This window comes from Hipposideros armiger, unplaced genomic scaffold, assembly GCF_001890085.2.
Source record: "Hipposideros armiger isolate ML-2016 unplaced genomic scaffold, ASM189008v1 scaffold_220, whole genome shotgun sequence".
Classification (NCBI taxonomy): domain Eukaryota; kingdom Metazoa; phylum Chordata; class Mammalia; order Chiroptera; family Hipposideridae; genus Hipposideros; species Hipposideros armiger.
In genome coordinates this window covers 2313424-2333783 of record NW_017731570.1, presented here as the reverse complement: position 1 = coordinate 2333783, position 20360 = coordinate 2313424, and the positions used below count along the sequence as shown (strand labels likewise).

The 20360-nt window shown below is 45.8% G+C and overlaps 1 protein-coding gene across 2 annotated transcripts in view; it reads left to right on the top strand.

Moving 5' to 3' along the window:
• Positions 1-9703: 9703 nt before the first annotated feature.
• IL17RD (interleukin 17 receptor D) overlaps positions 9704-20360 on the top strand; it is a 79744-nt gene continuing 69087 nt past the window's right edge. For both annotated transcript variants that reach the window (XM_019654328.1, XM_019654327.1), the window contains exon 1: positions 9704-9885. In XM_019654328.1, coding sequence (XP_019509873.1) covers positions 9760-9885 — 126 coding nt within the window. In that variant the 5' untranslated portion in view covers positions 9704-9759. The remainder of the gene's footprint in view (positions 9886-20360) is intronic.

Sequence of the window (20360 nt, the reverse complement as noted above, 5' to 3'; positions counted from 1 at the left end):
AAAGGAATTCAATCTATGGCCTTACCCACCATTCTTAACATTGGCCTGGCAACGATATATGCATACTTTTAAAGGTATAGACTATGTCGAGTGTAGCCAATGTACATATGGCTCAATTTTATGGAAAGCAGCTTTGGAAGTCATGAACAAAGCTGGAAGCGCAACCAATGCAGTAAATGAGACCGCCTGGAGAGTCTCAGGGAAATACTGTGAGACATTACATAATGGCAGCCAGCAGCAAAGCAAGAATTTGTTTTAGATTTCCAGTTAAAATATAAATATATATATTTATGTGCACTGGGAAAGGCCAGTGGAAGTCATCATCTGACCTCTCCAGTGAAGGGAGGATGAACTGTTCCTCTCACTACCCACACCGCACCCCAGCCTGTGCTAACCGGCAGGGGATTGATTCCACATGTCAGGAGCAGGGACGCAGAACGCAGCTGTCTCACCTGAATTCTGAGTCGCCGCTGCTCTCCCGAGAAAAGGAAGCCCCCCCACCCCTGCCCTGTCCTGAGGGCGCGCTTTCGGCCTCTCAGGGTTCTCTGTCTGTTTTTGTTGTTTGTGTGAGGCTGACTTCCCTTGCTCTTAAACTTGGCTAGCTCTTGAACTTGGCTGAACGCCTTGCTGTGTGGCTGTTTTTGTAATCTGTCACTACCTTGCTCCATTTCTAGTGAAATTTAGCTCTAAAATTTCCTATTCGAGGGCCTTAGGTTAGAAGACCAAAGTCAGGGCTCATTGCATTTTTTTTCACAAGCAGGGAGCCCTGGTTGGCCCTTTCCTGGCAATGCAGGGCATTCCGAGACACAGGGGTTGCTGCCCTGCTGCTTCTAGGTGTGAAAATTATTCAACTGTGAGGATTTTCCCCCTGTGGGATTAACTCCAGAGGATAGAGAAGATGCTCCCTGCAACTGTAAAATGAATATAGTGTGTCTCTTCCTCCCCTTTTGTCCTGTTTCCCTCCAGTGCGATGGCATGGCAGGCCCTATTCCCCAGCTACTTAACCTGAGCTAATCTCTGCTAAAATGTAAATGGGGTGGGGGTGGTGGGAATGTTAGGGCCTGAGCAGATACTTTGAAACTTTTTACCCTTGGCTTCTGTGATGGTTAATTATATGTGTCAATTTAACTGGTGTAAGGGGTGCTCAGATAGCTACTAAAACATTATTTCCAGGTGTAAAAGTGTTTCTCGAAAAAAATTAGTGTTTAAATTGGTGAACTGAGTAAAGCTGATGGCCCTCCTCAATGCAGGCGAGCATCATTTAACGGGTTGAGGGCTCAAATAGAATGAAAAGGCAGAGAAAGAGTGAATTCTCTCTCTTTGCTGGAAAGAAGACATCTGTCTTCTCTTTCCCTCAGACATCGGGGTTCAGACTTTCAGATTCAGATTGGGACTTAGACCATCAGCCACCAATTCTCAGGCCTTCTGATTTGGAATAAAGGACACCTCTGGATTTCCTTGGTCTCCAGCATGCAGAAGGCAGATTGTAGGACTTCTCAGCCTCCATAACTGTGTGAACCAATTACTATATCTCCTCATATATATTGGGTTGTCGGAAAAGTCATGACGTATTTTTTCTGTTTTTCACTGCAAAAATGCATCATGACTTTTCCGACAACCCAATATCTATGTATATCCTATTGGTTCTGTTTCTCTAGAGAACCCTGACTAATACCGCACCCTCTTGGTTCTCTTCCTGTCCCTCTGAACCCTCCTTTCATAGTTCATTTCTCCCAGCTCCTCTTTATATTCTAGCCTTTGAAACAGAATATGGGGAGAAGAAGTTTTGGGTTCATGATGCATCGTAGTCTCCAAATAGCTGTGTGTCATTTGGGCAAGCCAGGGACCCTCCCTGAGCCTCAGATCTTTCATCTGTTAAATGAAACTCTCTGTGGCTACTCTCTGTGACTACTCCCGGGCTCAGTGGGCACTGCTAAGTGTGAGGCACTACACTGGAGAGTGAATTCCCAGAGGGCGGGGACCTTGCGACCTTAAGTGTGTTTTTTTCCAGTGCTTCGTGCAGTGCCCAACATAGAGTAGACACTCAATAAATGCTTGCTAAATAAAGTTGAATATAAAAATGCTAGTCATTGTGCTTATGCATTCATATGTGTCGCAAGCCTTATCATTTAGTTTCAAGGTGGTACTGGAGAAAACAAAAAACAACAAACCTGGTGGCAAAAGGTAAATGGGTAGCTAAAAATTAGGTGAGATACTTTGAGGAATAAAATGGCTGAGAGTTGCCATGGTTGCCTCCAGGTTGTTTATTGTCCACGTCTCATTTCGGTGGCTCAGTGGGGCCTCTTTCCTCTTGACATAGGTGACGTGTCTGGGGTCTTTGTTTCTAGATATTGATTACCCATTTTAAATCCTAACCTGCTGACATAGCATGTCCATTTCCTAAAGTATGATTTTAGAGGAGCCAGGAAAAGCTGATTCCATTTAAAAAGCTCAAACAAGCTAAATAATAATAATAATAATAATAATAATAATAATAATAATAATAATAATAAAAACAGGCATTTGGAGGAAACAGAAGAAAAGTTCAATAAAACTATTTCTCAGAGAGAGAAGAGAAGGAATTACTTCTTTAAAGCAAGGTGTTCTGCAAAAGGGACAACCACTAAATAAGAAAGAGCTCTTGGATATGAAGAAATATGATAATTGTAATAAAAATTCATTAGATTTTGAAGATCTAGTTGAGGATATGTTCTGAAGCATTGAATAACATGACTAAGAGATGGAAAATAGTTGATAGTGATAAGAAAATTGGATGATAAACTTACCATACCTATCATCCAACTCAGGATTTCCAAAAAGAGAGTAAGCAGAGGAAAAGGAGGGGAGGAAGTATCAAAGAAATACTCAAAATAACTTCCTAGAACTCAAAAACAAGCGTCTCCAAAGTGAAGGGCCACAATGAATGAAGAGACTCATGGCTCAACCCTGTGAAATTTTGGGACAACAGGGCTAAAGAGGGCAGCTTAAAAATGAGAGAGAAAGACGAGAGAGAGAGAGAGAGAGAGAGAGAGAGAGAGAGAGAGAGAGAGAGAGAGAGAGAGAGAGAGAGAGAGAGAGAGAGAGAGAGAGAGAGAGAGAGAGAGAGACTTTCAAAGGACCAAGAATAAAAATGCCATCAGCCTTCTAAACTGCAGCCTCCAGAGCTGATAGAGAGAGGAGCAATGTCTTCAACATGCCAGTGGAAAACTACTTTCAACATAGAATTCAATATCCAGTCAAGTTATTAATCAACTGTGATATTTAATAAAGATACTTTTTAGACATGGAAGGTCTCACAAAATTTACCCCCCATACCTTTTCTCAAGAAGCTAACGGAGGGGGCAGCCTGTTAGCTCAGGTGGTAAGAGCGCAGGCTCATAGCGCCAAGGTTGCTGGTTTGATTCCCATGTGGGCCACTGGGTTGTGCCCTCCACAACTGGAGTGAAGCAGCTACTCAACTTGGAGCTGATGGACCCTGGAAAAACACACTGTTCCCCAATAAAATAAAATTAAATAAATAAATTAATTAATAAAAAAAAAGAAGCTAATGGAGAATATGCCCCACCAAAATGAGTGAGAAAACCCAGAAAAAGACTTAGGATTCAGAAAATAGGATTCCAACACAAGAGAGAAGGAAAAGGAGTGACAGCTGGAGAACACCCAGGCCCGAATGGGGCAGGAGCATTGGGACTCCTTGGGAATTCTCCTGGAATAAATGGAACTGAGAGAAAAGCTAAGGCCTCTGACCATGTGGAAAGCTGTATGGGAAGAGTTAACAAGGGAGTTACATTAAACAAAGCAAATGTTTTTTAGAAAGTAAATACTAACTACACACACACCCAAAAAAGTTGTAACAAGAAAGGAAATACTATCATCAAACACTACTCGCCTTAAAGGTGAATAGTGTTTTACATGATCATAATAATATAAACACTGAATACTGATTTAACTAAAATTATAATGTATTAGGCAGGATCCCAATAAGAAGCAGCTCTCAAATAGGGTGTCTTGAGGAGAATTCCATAAGAGACTTTGTGGGCAGGATGTAAAGAAACAAGGGAAGGAGCAGTACCAGTGTGGGACCTGAGGAGGCAAGGGGGGCAGCTCTCAGAAACCGGAGAGAGCTAAATGGAGAGGGGGCCTGACAGCTGAGTCAGGGATCAGCCCCGCACAGCAACCTGACAGAGGTAACTGAGGGCGTAAATACCTCTGCCTCACTCTCCCTCTTCCAGCTGCCTACCTGTGCCTCATACTGGCCCAACCCATCCAGAAGCCCGGAAGCCCAGGGGTAAGAGAGCCATCCATCCCATTGATGTGGTCTGTACAGGTCAGAGTGGTTCTGGAAGGGGTAGGGGACGACATCCAGCACAAACCTTAGTGGGTGGTTAGAGGAAGGGAATGTAAAGGGAGAACAATTCTCATGTGTCATAAACAGCAGGAAGTTAGGAGCCAATGTCTAAACTGGTCAGTCAAGAAAGGCAAGATCAGCCTGTGATTTAGAAATATGGCCGCAAATACCAGAAAACAGCTAAAAGAGTTGAAAGGGTGCTCTAGGGAGTGAGTGACAAGGGACAGGTCAAAGGACTGCTGTTTTTCATTATGCGTCTATTAGTACTAATAAGACTGTTCAAACTTTTTACATGTGTAACTTTTGATTAAAGTAAGCTATAATAGCCAATCTAATCATGAGAAAAAACATCAGACAAATCCTAACAGAGGAACATCCTACAAAATACTTAACCAACACTCTTCAAAATTGTCAATGTCATCAAATACAAAGGAAGTCTGAGAAACTGTCACAGTCAAGAGGATCCCGAGACATAGTAACTAAATGTTATGTGGTATCTGGATGGGGCGCCGGAACAGAAAAAGGTCATGGAATAAAAACTAAGGAATCCTGAATAAACTTGAATTTAGTGAATGATAATTTGTCAATATTGTTTCATTAATTCTAACAAATGTACTTTATTGATGTAATATATTAATAATAAAGGGACAGAGCATATGGGAACCCTGTACTATCTTTAAAGTTTTTCTATCTAAAATTGTTCTAAAAATATTCTATTAAAAATAATAAAGAACTTTACAGTAGAAATAACCTTAAAAGACAACAAGAAAAGTTTATGCATTTTGTTTTACTTTGTTTGCATGATTTGGAGCTTTGGTAGGGTTGGATGTTTTTCCAGGCTTTTTAATGATTTTTGCATTCCAGACATTAAATCCCAGAATTTCAACAATGATCTTGGTTATTCATTCATTAAACAAATATGTATCAAATATGACTCAATGCAGTGTGGTAGCCTGTACTCGGTTGGGATACAAGGGACCTTTTCAAAATATAGCCCTGTCATTACCCTTAAACTCCTCAGAAGCTGCCAGGTTCTGTTAGGTACAAAGTCCTGCGGGCCTACCCCTGCAGGTCTCTCCAGCACACCTCGCACCATTCCTCTACACCTTTCTGCTCTCCATCTACAAGGGCTTCTTTTGGTTCCTTGAAGATGCCATCTTCCCTAATGCCCCAGGGCCTTTGCATATGCTGTTCTCTCTGCTCAGAACACTTTTCCCCTCTCTGCTCCCCTCCCCTTTGTCCAGGTAACTCTTATGCTTGCAACCTCAACTTAGGTATCACTTCTTTAGACACAATCCATCTACTTGCAAGTATCTCCTGGTCATGTAGTTTGAGTAATGCCATTGTCCCCCATGGAATGTTTGCTTGTAGGTTCTATGACAGCTGGGACAGTGTCTTGTTGGGGACAGTGTCTGTGTTGTTCACACTGGTCCCCAGCTTCTGGCATAATTAAAGCCTGATATGGTGCAGGGACTGCATCAGTACTTGTTGAGTAAGTGAATGAATAAATGAATGAATGATAAACAAGATATAGTCCATAGCTTTCCAGTCTAGTGTAGATCCAAACCAGGGTGTTAGCTCCTGAAGGAGGTAGAGGTGGCCACCTCCCCAGGTTACTGTCGGGGTTCCAGCTGCCCCTAGGCTTGGCTGCATCAACTCCTTGTTTACCTCCCTGCAACAGTTATGTTCATGCACCTCATAGCCATTTGCTTACTTCATATTTGCAAAAATCCACTGAGGTGTGCATCCATGGCATTCCTGTGTTGTTGAGAAAACACATCCAGAGAGGTTAAGTGAATTGTTCAAAGCCACATGGTTACTAAAGCCCATATTGAACCTTCTTTTCTTACCTCTTCCTGGACTCTATTTTCCCTAAACTTAGCACCAGCTCTGGGTAACAGAGAGTATTTGCCCCTGCACTGGGACCTTTGCCCTAGAATGGTGTGCATTCTCAGCGATGTAGTCCGGGATTGTTTGGGCGCTTCCTACCTGGACCGCGCGCGCCCCCTTGCGGTCACCGTGGAGACCGGGCGCCCGGTGTTTCATTACCTCCTAGAAAAAGAATGGGAAGTCGCGGTGGAAGAGTAAATTCCGTGTAGTAGGGGCGGCGTGCACCGCAGTGCCATTTTGCGATGCGTGTCCGGAGATTTCGAGACGCGGGGTTGGGTCATCCTCCCCAGGCCTTCCGCCCGCCCCTGGCCCGGGCCTGTGCGTAGTCTAAGTGGCTCCAAGGGTTGTTTGGAGAGGATGCGGTGCTGGTGCCCGTGGCAAAGTCGGGTGTGTTGGGGGGTGGAGGTGGTGGGTGGCGGAGTGGTGGGATGGGTCAGATGAGATTAGGGCCTCATCTCTGAGTCTCGGCTTCCCTACCTGTGAAGTGGAGAGGGTGACAACTAAAACCCGTTCCAGCCAAGATGAGGGGTGGGGTGGAGTGGGGTGGGGTGATGCAAGTGTCCAGACAGCCTTGAGGGGAATCCGGACAGAGGCTGGGAGCTCTCAGGAGGGTGCCAGTTCTCCGCATACAGCTTCCCCCAAAGCCCTGGGAAACTTGTATCCTCAGCGTGCTGGAAGACTGGGAGGTTGGGGGGTAGGGGTGGGGATACCCTTTATCTTTAATGTCTTGTTTAGTACATAAACTATTACTTGATCACAATACCAAAATTAAATTAGAATTTCGACCCACTGTTTCTAATCACTATTTATTAAAATGTTTTTAGTTATTGTTGGCTAAAAATGATTCAGGATACAAATTGTTTCCATGATCACTTTATCTGTTCTTGTGTTTCTGGGATAATTCAACTCCTAACAAAATCCAATCCTGTGTTAAGGATATTTCTTATCTGGTTAGATTCTAGGTAAACTGGAGAAATATATTTGCATTTTGTCAACAGCTTATTTTAAGGTGATTTAATCTATTTAATCCCCGGCTTCATTCCCAACAGGGATGGAGGTGACAATAGTTTCTTGCCCACTGAAGTGTGCCAGGCAGAATGCTAGGCACTGGAAGCAGAGAGGTGAATCAGACAGGGATGGTGAGGGGTGGTTGAAATTGTGTGACTGGGCCATAGGCAATCGTGACCTTTGTGGGTGAGACCACGTGCTGTATTTGGGGAGTGCTTCATTCTGTGGCCACCTGCACAGCTGGGCTCACCTGTGGCTTAGGAGGAAGCCTGTGGTCCATAGAGGCTGTATGTGGCCCTCATTTTAGCTCAGCTCCCAATACAGAGGTTCACTTCCTAGAGCCTCATGAATATTCTGAAGGGTCAGGATAAATAGCAGGGATGAGAGGAAAAGAATCAACAGAGAAGATCAGAATCTGGAGGATGTTGCCAAATGCCAACTTATTATCTTTATTTCCTGACCAAATTCGACCCTTTGATATATGTGGTTCTCCCATCACCCTACACCAATGTTTATGGCCTGCCTAGAAGGTAAATCGGAGGGCCTCTCAGTCCCTGGTCCTGAGGTATGTCATTCTAACCATGTTTTAGAGTGGACACTTAGGCCTTTTCTTTCCTGTGTCCTCCATATTCTTTTAGAAAAGTTGTAGCACTCTGTGAACTCCATAGTATGTTTTCAGAGACTGTCAGTGGCCAGCATGGCAGTGAGCTGTGGGTGGAGGGACATACAATGGTGGTTGGGTGTGGAGACTCGAAATGCCACAGCTTTGCTCTGACCTCGGGCAGCACTCCGTCATACGGTGATGTTAAGTAAAACCCAGGGAGAAATGCTCTCCTTTCCCCAACTCCCTCCTTAAGTTTCTCCCTCTATCATAAGCTCCAAGTACTGATCCTTTCCCTGGAGTCTTAACTCCAAAACAAAGAAAGAAATGCAAATGGCCACTAAATACATGGTCTACCTCATTAGCTACCAGAAAAGCCAATTAAGATGGCAATGAGATTTTGAGCAGTTTGGCAATTTTTAATGTACATAACCCAGCAGTTCCAATTCTAGAAATGTATCCTAATAGTTGAATAAATGTATCAAGATAAATATGTGAGGATATTTTTTAATCACTGATTTTAATAGAAGCCCCTCAGCAGGGGAGTGGTTAATAAATTATGGAGCATACCTGGGCTGGAATGTCATATAGATGAAGGAGCCTAAGGAGCGGACAGTCTCATGGTTTCTGTGGTGTTTCACCAACACCTATGTGGTCCTGGCCTCATCTCAGCGCCTGACATTCATAGCCAAAACCCTGACTTCCCTGGCTGGGGGGTGAGGGTGGGAGGTGGGAATGACCCAGTGAAGAGTACCAAGAATGTCAGGGAGGGTGAGGGGAGACCTAGAAGGAAGCAGAGCATGGAACCAACAGTTCTCCTAGCGAAGGAGGAGGAGGTGGCATAGATGAGTGAGGAGGGAATGGAGAAGGGCCAACTGGTAGGAAGCAGGTGCACAGATATAAGACAAAGCAGGGAGGATTGTGGTGAAAAATTACGTGACCTTGGCTTCTTCACTTCTATGAGCCTCAGCTTTCTCTTCCAAACAGAAGTACTACCCACTTCACAAGGGTAAATTTGACAAGTGTAGTGGTTAAGAGTATTGGTTTTGTCAGATCTGAATTTGAATCTCAGGTCTGGCAGGTACCAGCTGTGTGACCTTATGCAATGATAGTTAATGATAGATGGCAGCATTTAACCAATAGAATCCTCCCCGGACTAAGGTACTCTTATTTTTATTCCAGTTTCAGGGGGAGGGAACAGTGATGTGGACAGAGCAAATTATTTGTCCGAAGTCCAGCCAGGATTTTTCTAACCACTACATTACCCTAACTTTTCTGCGCTGAAAACTGGGATAACAATAATACTGACACTTACCCGTGTGGCTGGGAGAATTCGAGGAGAGGCCTGGCAAAGAGTAGGTGCTTATTAAGTTACTATTAAAATTATTATTATTATTATTATATTCTTTGTTTTCCCGAGTTTTTGAAGGCAGTAGGCTTCACTTGCACAAATCCTTTGGATTATAAAAAAGACCTCTCAGGTGAGAGGGGAAAAAACTGCAGCTGCCAGCTTCTCAGCGGTTACTCGGGGCGTGTCCGTAGGGATAGGCTTAGCAGTAGGGGCGGGGCTAAGAAGGAGGACCAGGAGTTTGAGCTCTGAGCAACAGCGGTTCGATGCCCTGCCCCAGCTGAGCAGCCGCTGAGCTGCCAACCGGTGGCAGGATGGCTCAACTAAAAAAAACCAAAAAACCAACAAACAAGAAGGAGGACCAGGCTGGGAGGGGCGGGGCCAAAACAACAGAGTCGAGGCTGGGGCGGGGCCCGGAGAAAAGGGGCGGGGCGGCCGGCAGCGCATGCCCGGTGGTGCGGCCCGCTCCACCGCCGCTGCCGCCGGCGCCACCGCCCACTCAGGGCTTGCTTGCTGCCGGCTGCTGGGGTGCAGAGAAGGGCCAGGCTGGGCGAGCGCACGGCCATGGCCCCGTGGCTGCAGCTCTGCTCCGTCTTCTTCACGGTCAACGCCTGTCTCAACGGCTCGCAGCTGGCCGTGGCGGCGGGTGGCTCCAGCAGAGCGCGGGGTGCCGACACCTGTGGCTGGAGGGTAAGGAGAGGACGGCGAGTTTCTCGCAGTCCCCAAAAGCGCGGCGGGCGCGGCGCGCACAGGTGCTCGCGGGCGGCAGAGCCCGCGCCAACTTGATTGCTCTCTGCGGAGTCCGCGGCCGGGCTGGGATCCCCGCGGCTCCAGACCTATCTCCCACCCGAGACGCGCGTCCGCCAGCCCCGGCCGGGATGAAAGGGGCCGCCGGAACCCCGGCTTTGTGTTGCTAATGAGGCGCGGCCACCGGCCGGAGTCCGGCTCCGGGAGGACTGGAGAGAGGGGCGTCCGGCAGCGAGTGGGAGGAGGGTGCCCCACCTTTTGTTCCGGTCCCGGGACCTCCTCCGCCTCAGGGCTGCGCGCCCCGGAGCTGGGATCCTCCGAGATGTTCTAACGGGGCGCTTTGGAGCTCGAGTGGGAGGGAGTCTTTCCCCAGACCTCTGGTCTACAGCTCTGCAGAATCTCGGGACTGCCAGGGAGGGGATCCAGAGTGCTGGGGAGGGATGCGCTCCCCTCTCTGGGCCGCTTTGTTCCTTCTAGTCTGGGCTGCCTTAACCCACTTTCACCCCAACCGCGACTCCTCACTTGCTGGGAAATTTTGGTCTCAGGTTCACCCCTTCATCTACGAATGGTATCACGGATGATCTCCCGCCCCCCGCCCCAGCTTGAGTTGAGATTTTTCACGGCCGAAAGGGAGGCAAGAGTGTGTCACCGCAGTCAGGTGCCCGCGACGAGACTGGTGCACAGACTGACGCCGTGTGCTTGGAGCCCTCTCTCCGTAACGGAGCGCTCTTTTGATGTCTGGACAGTGGAGCATGGGGTGAGGGGCTGGATGCTCCAACACGCTGCCCGCCCGGGTCCTGACCAGGGTTTCTGGGCTTGGGCGGCCCTGGGACCTGGAGACTGCGTTCATCTGTCCCGTACCTCCCACGGAAACCTGGGCTGGCCTGCTGGAGTCAGAGCACTCATGTCTTTCAGTCTCGTGTAGAGGACACGGGCTTCACCTGGAAAATGGGAGTAAGTGGGGATTTCCTACTTGTCCCAGGACTGTTGCTCTGAGGGATGGGTATGGGGTAGCTTAGAGAAACGCTGATCCACCTCTTCTGGAGTGCTCAGAACAGCCTCAGCGTAGTCAAGGCCTTGGACCTGATAGCCTTCAGGGGCACAGGCTGCTGCCTCCAGCTCACTTTCCCCACTTTGAGACACACAGTGTGGAAAAACGGGTATGAACCAGGCACCTGGGATGTCTTCAAACCCAAAAGCTGCACAGTACACAGCTGTAACCCAGCCTCCCACCCACTCCAGAGTGAATATAATCTCCTTCCTATTTGAGTAAAACATCACACTTTGTCACTCCTGTTTTAGTAAAATATCACTATTTTTGTGTTTTTCTTTTTTAAATAGATACCAAGTTTCCCCCAGTTTTCAAATCAAAAGGTTTTCCTTAAAGACTATCTCATGTTGACTTACCGGTCCTCTTAAATTTATTGATCTGGACTGATAGGCTGGCTTTTGAATAACTAACAGCATCCCAGGCATTTATTCTGGGTTTTCATATGATGGCATAGGTGAATCAGTCTAATTTGCTGTTTTTCTGTAATTGCCTAGGTGGCTTCATGTGCTAGTGCACAAAGCTTGTGAAGTTTTAATGCACTGGGTATAGTAGTGCCCCAAAGGAGCCAAGCTGGGTGGTTTTGTTCTCTTTGCATATGGGAATGTGTTCTCCCCTAAACCTGCACCCACACAGAATTAACGGTGGCCCCCATCCCAGTCGCCTCACATTTATGCTGACCTCCTCTCTCTTACCACAACTTTTGGTTGGGGTGACCTCTTCAGCCTACCTTGGCTCCACCTATCCTTTCCTTGGGTCATCTTTATCCCCTTTTTGAATGAGCATGGAAGCCTCTGGGCCATCCAGGCTCTTCCCGACCTCATATATGGCTCCTCTCTTGGACTTGCCTTTTGGTGCATCTCATGGAGCCACCAGCTTTCCCCGAACCAGCTTGCCTATCTGCCCTTCATACCCATCTTTTCAGCCTGAGCCCCTCTGCCTCTCACCCCGCTTCCTATCTCCTCTTCCCTTTATGCTGCTGAGGCATGCTTTTCCCTGCTCTTGGGAAGCCCTTTCCTCCCCTGAGAACCCCCTGCTTGGCCTAAGATTCAGCTCAGGTGATACCTCCTCAGGGAATGTCCTTTCCCTTTCATCACCTTCTCTCGCAGGTCCTTGCACTTTGGTTCTCACCAGACTACATCGTCAGTATTTCTCACATCTGTGTCTTCAGACTAGTTTCTTTAGGCAGGCATTTAACCTTATATTGGTGTCCTCAGTGCCTGGAGCCCTGTAAATCTTGGCTGACCCCAATTAGACGCTGCAGCCATCCTGCTAAATCCTGTATTAAGTGATAGATTTTTAAGAAGTTGGGGGAGAGATCAGAGCACCAAGCTCCAGTGTCCTCTCCACAGCAGGCTTATGCACGTGCTATTCCTGCCTGTGTTCCTTCTCCTTACACATCAGCCTCCCCGCTCAGCTCCAGCATCACTTCCTGCGGGAAGCCTTCCCTGCTCCTGCCTCCCTAGGTAAGTTAATTTCTTCCAGAAGTTGCTCGGTCAGAGGACTGGCCAGGAAGTACTGGTGTACAGTGTCTTGGGCATTTGACTCATGACTGAGTCTACTACCAGATAGTGGGTGTTCAGCTCAGAGATGTTCTTCTCAGTGCTGAGGTTGCTTACAGTCTAGTTAGGGTTATGTGAACATATAAGAATAAGGATCGATTATGTATGATGCAAACAGAAGGGGGCTTCCTGTGAGTCCAGGTCAGAACCTTCAGGAGGGGCAAGATCTGGCGATCTGGAGGGCTGGAGAGGAGCTGAGCCAATGACTCCCTTGATCTCCAGGAACTCTTGGCCACTGCAGGAATGCGTATTTTCCCAGGACTTGCAAGGTGACTGTGGCCACCTAACCCTCCCTCACCAGCTCTGCTCACACACCCTTCAAGGCTGCTCTCAGAGGAGCAGGCCTGGTTTAAGTGGTCAGATTTCACAACCTCCCCATTATTAGCAGCGCAATTAGGGGCTGATACCATCTTGAACACAGCTTAGTGTTTTAGAAATGAGTTGTGGGCACACTTCCTCGACTACTTAAAAAAATAGATCTCTTAGGGCCCTTGCCAGGTAAAGTTGCTCTTTGAATAATAGTTTCCCTAAAGAAGTAACAATTTGTAAAACTTCCAGAGGGGAAATTTTGCATCCTCATTGATACTGGGTCTTATCTCTTGCTTTTTGATAGCAGAATGTATTTGTTTGTGATGGGTAACTTTATATCAGTCACTTATGCTGAGGCCCCCCCCCCCCCTTGTCTTGCTGATTGTTTGAGAAGGCTATTTATGGAACAAAGAATTAGAAATCTACTCACCCAGGTTTTTATTTAGTGGCTTTTCCTGCCATGGAGGAGGAGGAACATTCCTTGGCTTCCTACCTAAATGGGGTGCACCTTCTCTGGTCTGTTATCCCTGAAACACAATTTCTACCCCTAAAATGTCTGCTCCTTCAGGAATTCAGGAAGCCAGAATGCTGGCATCATCTTTACAGTGAAGTGCAAGTTTCCCATTTAAGGCAAATACTTCATCTCAAAAGGTAGGAAGGAATAGGGTGGTACTTGGAAAAGAAGAAGTTCCAGCTGGTTAAAATTTAGGTTCCTGATAAAAGTCCAATCCAAGAACTCTCCTTGGCTGTGGGCCCAGGCATGTTTATTTTATTCTGAATTGGATGCGTTTTCATTCACTTGCAGCTCATGGCTCCCAAGCCTGCATCTGGTCTGCCTGTCTTGTGGCCATGTCGTCCGTGTTATACATGCTCTTGTGTCCCTTACAGAATTCTTGGCTAAAAAAATGACTCAGCCCTGGTTGACACGTTTTTCAGACAGAGGTTGTAAGAAATGCAATGCTTCTTCTGACCTGTTTTGCACAGTTAATTGGGAATCTTCCTAGCCCAGGTCCATCTCTCTTGAGCAGCCCTCCCTTCTCTCCCCAGCTGACCTCAGAGCCCCTGCAGCACCTGGGGACATTGGCTCGTTATTAACTCAAGGACACAGCTGGGTGAAGGTGAGCAGCAACTGAGTATGGCTGTGGTACCATTTCCTTCCAAACAAGGTTTCTCAATGTGGATCCAGGGGCTTCCAGTATGAGGATTGCCTTGGGAGCTTGTTAAAATGCAGATTAAAGGCTAATGGGACCAGAATGCCAGTGAGGTAGGGCCCAGGAATTGGCATTTGAACAATTCCTCTGACATTCTCTCAAGGATGACAGCCATTGCTTTAGGAGACGGCTTCTATGATCAGGAGAAGGGGGAAGAGAAGCCACATTCTGAACATTTAAAATCAGAGTTTGACCTTAAATTACTTCGCTGAACTGAGAGAGGAAAGTGGAGACTTTGTCAGAGCCCTGGCCAATGAAAGGGGTCAGGCTGGCTGAAGGGGGACCTGGGGAGCCAGCTGGGCAGGGCACTCTCGGTTTGGATGCGTGCCTCTGGCTTGGGGTTGAAGAGGAGGCCAGGAGTGATGGGGACCTGACTCTTCCACTGGGTTCCTCCCCAGAACAGCTGGGCTTGTCTGGAAAACAGTCTCAGGAAAGAGCAGGATAGGATCCAAATCATATTCACAGCAGTTCAAACCTTACAGACAGCTTCCCTACAAAGGAAAGAACTGCTAATGCTTTTTTAAGCCTTTATTTTAAGTTGAGTATTTTTCAAGCTTCATTTGGCCTAAAATGTATTGGGTCTGGGGGTTTTGGGTTTTTGTTTCAGCTTGCAAACCCTCTTTTCCCTCATGGGTCCCTAAACTTTAAACATACTGTGCCCCAGCAGATGTCTGCTGTTGCTGGGGCCGCCCCATCAACAATTAATTGTCCTTGTCTTTCCCCCTCACTGCCTCTTGTGTCTGCCTCTGATGGATGGGTTTTTAGGCTTCTGGAAGCTTGCCCCCCCCCACCCCCCAATTGGTAAGAGTATGGCCTGAGGTGGGGGCTCAGGCATCCCCAGAAGCTTTGCAGGCTGGGGTGGGGACAGTGCCCTTGTAGCAGACCTCTGTCCTGCCCCCTAGTCTGGGAGCTGAGACCTTTTCCATTTTGCATCTCCCCCATATTTGGGAGGGTCTTTTGCCTTTAGCAAGCCCAAGAGGGCTGCCTGTGCTGTGCTGCGGGGCCCGGTCTCCAGGCAGCCTGACTCGCCTGGCCAGTGGGAGGCAATGTCTTCCTGGGCAGTGTTTGTGTTGGCTGCTGGGTTGTTCTGAATGGGTCTGACACACGATTAGGTGACTGATGGCCCCACAACACATTGTCTCCTCCAGGGCCCAGGGCCTTTGAAGCTCTTCCCGGTGGGAAGTAAAGAGACTATTTGCTCTATTAAAATGCCTTGGTATTTCCTCTGTTTAACCACAGGCCACTTCCTCTCTGCCACTCTAAACCCGGTAGGGCCACTGGGTGATTGAAAAGACACAAGCCCAGGAGTGATTGCATCCTATTGAAACAGATAGTCTTACTGCAGATTAAAGCTGGGGCAAGTCTCTAAGAAGAAATCAAATCTAAGGGAGAAGAATCCTTGAGGTGGCTCCTTATCTCACTCAAAAGTTAGCCTGTTGACATAATTCACACTTGAAGTCCTGAATGCATGAATGGGTACTCTTTGTTTGTTTGTTTGTTTTTTAAAGAAGAGAAGTCTAAATTGTAACCAAAGCAGTGTGTGTTTTATCTGCATATGGCAGATTAAAACGATTTGATCAACTGAATTTTCCTCATTGTGTGAGTTGGAAATGCTTCAGTGTCTGGGAAGAGCATGATGTCTGTTCAGAGAAAACTTTACTTGGCTTATTACCTACCTGCAGAGCCTGTCTGCTTGTTCTCATGTGCTTAGGAGTCCAAGTAGGAATTTGGTAGCTTAAATAATACCAAGAATATCTCCGGGGAGACTGTCCCTCATCCTTTCCCAACCAGTATCTTAAAAGAAGGTTTAATTAATAACATCAGGCAGGAAACTAAAAATTGAACAATTAAAAAATTACTTAACGAAGATTGAAAATTTAAACCCCATCTGTATCTTGTTTTTGTGAAGGGGCCTAAAAACGGAATAACTAGTTAGTCTCTAATGGAGACTATTATTTTAACATTTACAACTCCATTGTTCAAAGTATCCATGATAAAAACGGCTTCCCGTTTCTTTGGTTCCTTGTTTAAAAACGTTGGGGGAAGGTGGATGTAGCTAATTAAGGCTACAACATTTAAAGGGGGGACTTAATAGGTACCAGCTGTCCTCAACAAATCACTGGGTGGATGACAAAATAAAGATGTGATGTGAACACACATGTAATTCTCTTCTAAAACGGAAGTTGGTCTATAAATTGTCTGATTTAATAGCGTAAATGAAAACTACCTCTACTGTGCACTTTCAAGAAGCATTTGTTTTATAGTTAACCTAACAGTAAAATGTCTTATTTGCATAACGCTGGTAACTCAAGAGTTGAAAGGACAGTGGAGGGCAAGTATTGTTGGAAGTTGAACAAATTGTAATTTTATTACACGTTTTTCCATTCCAAACCTGACCTAATAGACATTAATCATGAGGCTTTTCATGAAAATTACTCCATTGTAGGAAATCTTGCTTGAACTTTTCAGAAATGCCATGTAAAATTGAAGCAGCAACTTTGAAAAGGGAATGGAAATTGATAGTATTAATTAAAATGTTCAGGTGGATATTTATACTTCACACATTAAATGAATAGTTCAAATGAATAAGGCTTTAAAATAACTTTTTTTTTTAAAGATTTAAAAAGTACTTTATTCTCTTACAAACTAGGAGTTTTTCCAAGTGTTCTGTTTTGTCAGATTTGTAGATCCCCTCCCCCACGAATGGTGACCCTTTAAAAAATGCTGGCTATGGCCCCAGACTTCTGTTCTGAGATGGACCCTTTTACTCCAGAGTGGGAGGGTTGATGGGGATAGAGGGAGGGTTTCCTTGGAACGAAGAGGTACGTTTTCCTGAGACAGGCCATATGGTTTAGAAATTTCTCTGTGATTTTATTCTGTCCAGGTGATTTCTGGTTTCTCTTCTCCTGAAATGGCCCTCCTTTTATCTGAGGAAAATGCAGTGCACCTCAGACCAAATGCAGGGGCAGTGAGCCAGCATCATCCCTGTTGAGGGACAGTTTATCACCTCCTTCCTCTGCAGTGGGCCCATTTGCTCTGGGCAGGGCACAGGCACGCCCACGGTTAGGATTTATTATAACTGTTCAATATCTGAAGTTCAAAAAGACTTGTTTGGAGGAGGCAAGAGATGTTTTTTTGAGCAGTTACTCTGTGTCAAGCCATGGTGTCATTCTGTCGTAATTGCCATCCAGTGTCTGGGGTATTTCTTGGAGCCCACCTTTGAAACTCTGGCTTTGTAGTCCGTTTCTCAGTTGGCTCCCAGTAACTTTGCCTTCTTGCCCTGCCTCAGTTTCCATGACTGGGGCTGGTATTAGATGGGACTCACACTTTGCAATGTGTCGGTGGCCTGAAGAGGGTATATTTGGATTGTCTGGGTTATAGAGCACTGTGGATGAGCAAAAATGTAAAAGGTTACTGCTGAGTGCTAACTAAGCATCCCGGTGTTGGACTTTATGAAACGATGGGAATGACATGACCCTTCCTCCCTCGCAGCAGCCCTCTGTTGGTATGATCACTTTGTCTCTTTAACAGAGGTACAGGTCTCATTTTGTTTCATTTCCTTCTGGTTGTGAATGTGTTTCGTTTTCTGAAGTTGCTAGACAGTCCATCCAGAATCAAAGATGCTCTTTGATTCTTTCCGGGGCTGTGGGTTTGCTGGCCAGCTGTGGTAATGAGTTTTTACCCGGCTTTGATTTTCATGCCTTGCCTCCCTGTGGGAGGAACTAGATATTTCTGATCTTACCTCTGCTCATATTCAGATCCAGCCAAGCAATCAGTGACTTCCCGGGCTTTTTTGTGGGAGACTGTGGGAAAAGTCCTGGTTGGCTGGCTATGAATTAATGAAATCCTTAGAAGGCTTCACTAAAGATAGCTCCTGTGGTTTAAAAAAAATAGCATTGCCTTTTTAATTTGAGAAAGAGGTCATGGAGTTTTACCGAAATCAAGCAGAGAAAATGTAACATCTGGTTGTGCTGCCCGAGGACAGCTTCAGGGCGGCGAGAGCTGTGGGTTCCCAGTGTCCTGTGCACCCAAGGTGACTGTCACCCAGGTCCCTCCTAAGGCTGCTTCTCTCATTGTTCTCCCTGGGTTTTGAAGTCCTGGAGAGACAGAAATTCTACCCAATATCTTTTCACTTGAGCAAATTTCCCATCTACTGAACTTTCTTTCTTTTATTTAAAGGGCCATGCATTTTTTTTTTTTTTGTTTGAGCCATTCTAAAAAGTTTTTATATTAGTAGGAATCCTGATAAGAGGAGAAAGAACGGTAAACTGCAGAAAAGTTATAGGCAAAGGCATAAAGGGGATTTTAAAGGGACTTATGACTTTTTTAAAAGCAGAAAAACATGAATTTCTTAAATGTCTGCTGTGTGAACCTCTATCTAGCCCCTGCCGCCCAGTTACATGAATAAATCATGCTGTAATGTTTTTTTATATTTATTTTTATCCTGGATCTATTCTATATTAAGACTTTATATAATTTTACTTTAAAAATATTAGTAATATTTTGGGGCATGCATTTTCTGAAACTAAACAGGAAAATAAACTTGTTGCTGCCCGTTCCCCTTGCAGACCATCAGGCAGCCAGTCACCTGTACTTGGGGCTTCTCTCTACTGTACTGTCTCTCTCGTAGTTTGTATTCTGAAAATTTTCAAACCTATGGCAAAGTTGAAAGAACAGCAAAATGAACACCTGTTTCCCCTTTGCCTAGTGTCACCGGTTCTTAACATTTTGCCACATGTATCTCCGTTGTCCTCCTGATGTCCTTGGTGATTTCATTCCGAATCACATTGAAGGATTCAGGCAGGGGTCACTCATTCCTTTTAGATGACCTGTCTCTGTAGCCTTCTTTAGTCTAGAACAGTCCCTTCACCTATTTTATTGGTCCTTTATTATAACATATACATTCGGAAGCATCAAGGTCACTTGTGTAGACAGTCCCAAAATTTGGATTTATGATTGATTCCTCATGATTAGAGTCAAGTTAAATATTTTGGCAAGATCCCTTTATAGGTGATATTGTGACGTTGTTGTATTTTGGATATTGATAGATAAAAAACATAGATGCAGTTTTAGCAAATTTTATTTTTCAACTTGAAATTGTTGTACACAGAGACCTTTCTAATGGTTTAACCCAGTTTCGTCTTGTGTTGCCTTTTAGAAAATCACGATGCTTTGCATTACGGCTCCCCTTTTCCTTTCCTGAGGGTCCAAAGAAAGTGCAGGGCATTATTATTGCTAACCTATAATATAATCTTTCTTTAAAGATTATTTGAAATCAACTGCGCACTCAAAATGAGGATGCTGTGTCTCAAGAATGCTCAAGGCTTCTGCTATTCACACAGGCTTGTTGCAAACAGTGGTAGATGTCGCCCTGAGCGACTGGAATGAGTTCCTATTAAACCCTCTATTTGGCTGGGGCAGTTTTACGGTTGAGTGCTTCCTCACACCAAAATTCAACCATTCCTTTCCTTTGTGCTAAGAAAACATTGAACTTTATTTCCAGTAAAGGCCACTTCACTCAAAACATGTCCTCAAAGTCAGTTTCTAGCCTTTTGGTTCTGTGATTGCGTGTTGCCCAAATTATTTTATTATAGAGTCCTTTACAGTCAGTTTCATTAGTTTAACTTGAATTACTATCTTCTACCTAATTACATGGCCTTTCTTTCTTTTATTTGTTCATACCCCAAATTTAAGGGCCTAGACATGTTAAAGTTAATATTGATTATTTTTCAAAGTAAGTTAAAACGTCAAAAAGCGACAAGTTGTTATTCTTACAGGGTACCAGGGAAACGACAGAGACAAAACCTCCATCTTTTATTCATAAGTCCAGGGAGACTGTGAGGGCACAGGCGGGCCTGCTCGCCCACCGTTTGTTCAGCTTTCAGGACCTGGCCTCCTCCCCTGCTGGCCATGAAATGTCATGCCGAGAAGTAATAGTGGGACATTCAGCATCCAGAGAATGGACCACAGAGGTTCAACTTTGCTTTTCATTTTCTTTTCTGGCACCGAGTCTCTGTGCCCTCTGTGGCCTGACAGAAAGCAGCGCTGGCTAGCAGGGATGTGGTGCAGCCCAGCCCAGTGGGCCGGGCTCCTGTGCTGGAATGCACACCCGACACAAAGGCTGGGCCAGGGTGGTTCTTGGGAGGGGGCTCGAGTTGCCTTAGCTTCATCTAGTTTGCTCTGGTCACAGGAGAGAAAGTTCTTGTTTCTATGCGCCCCCGCCCCCACCCCCACGCCCCTTCCGTTTTAGTGGAAGTGCAGAGTGCCTTTGATTTTAGAAATCACTGG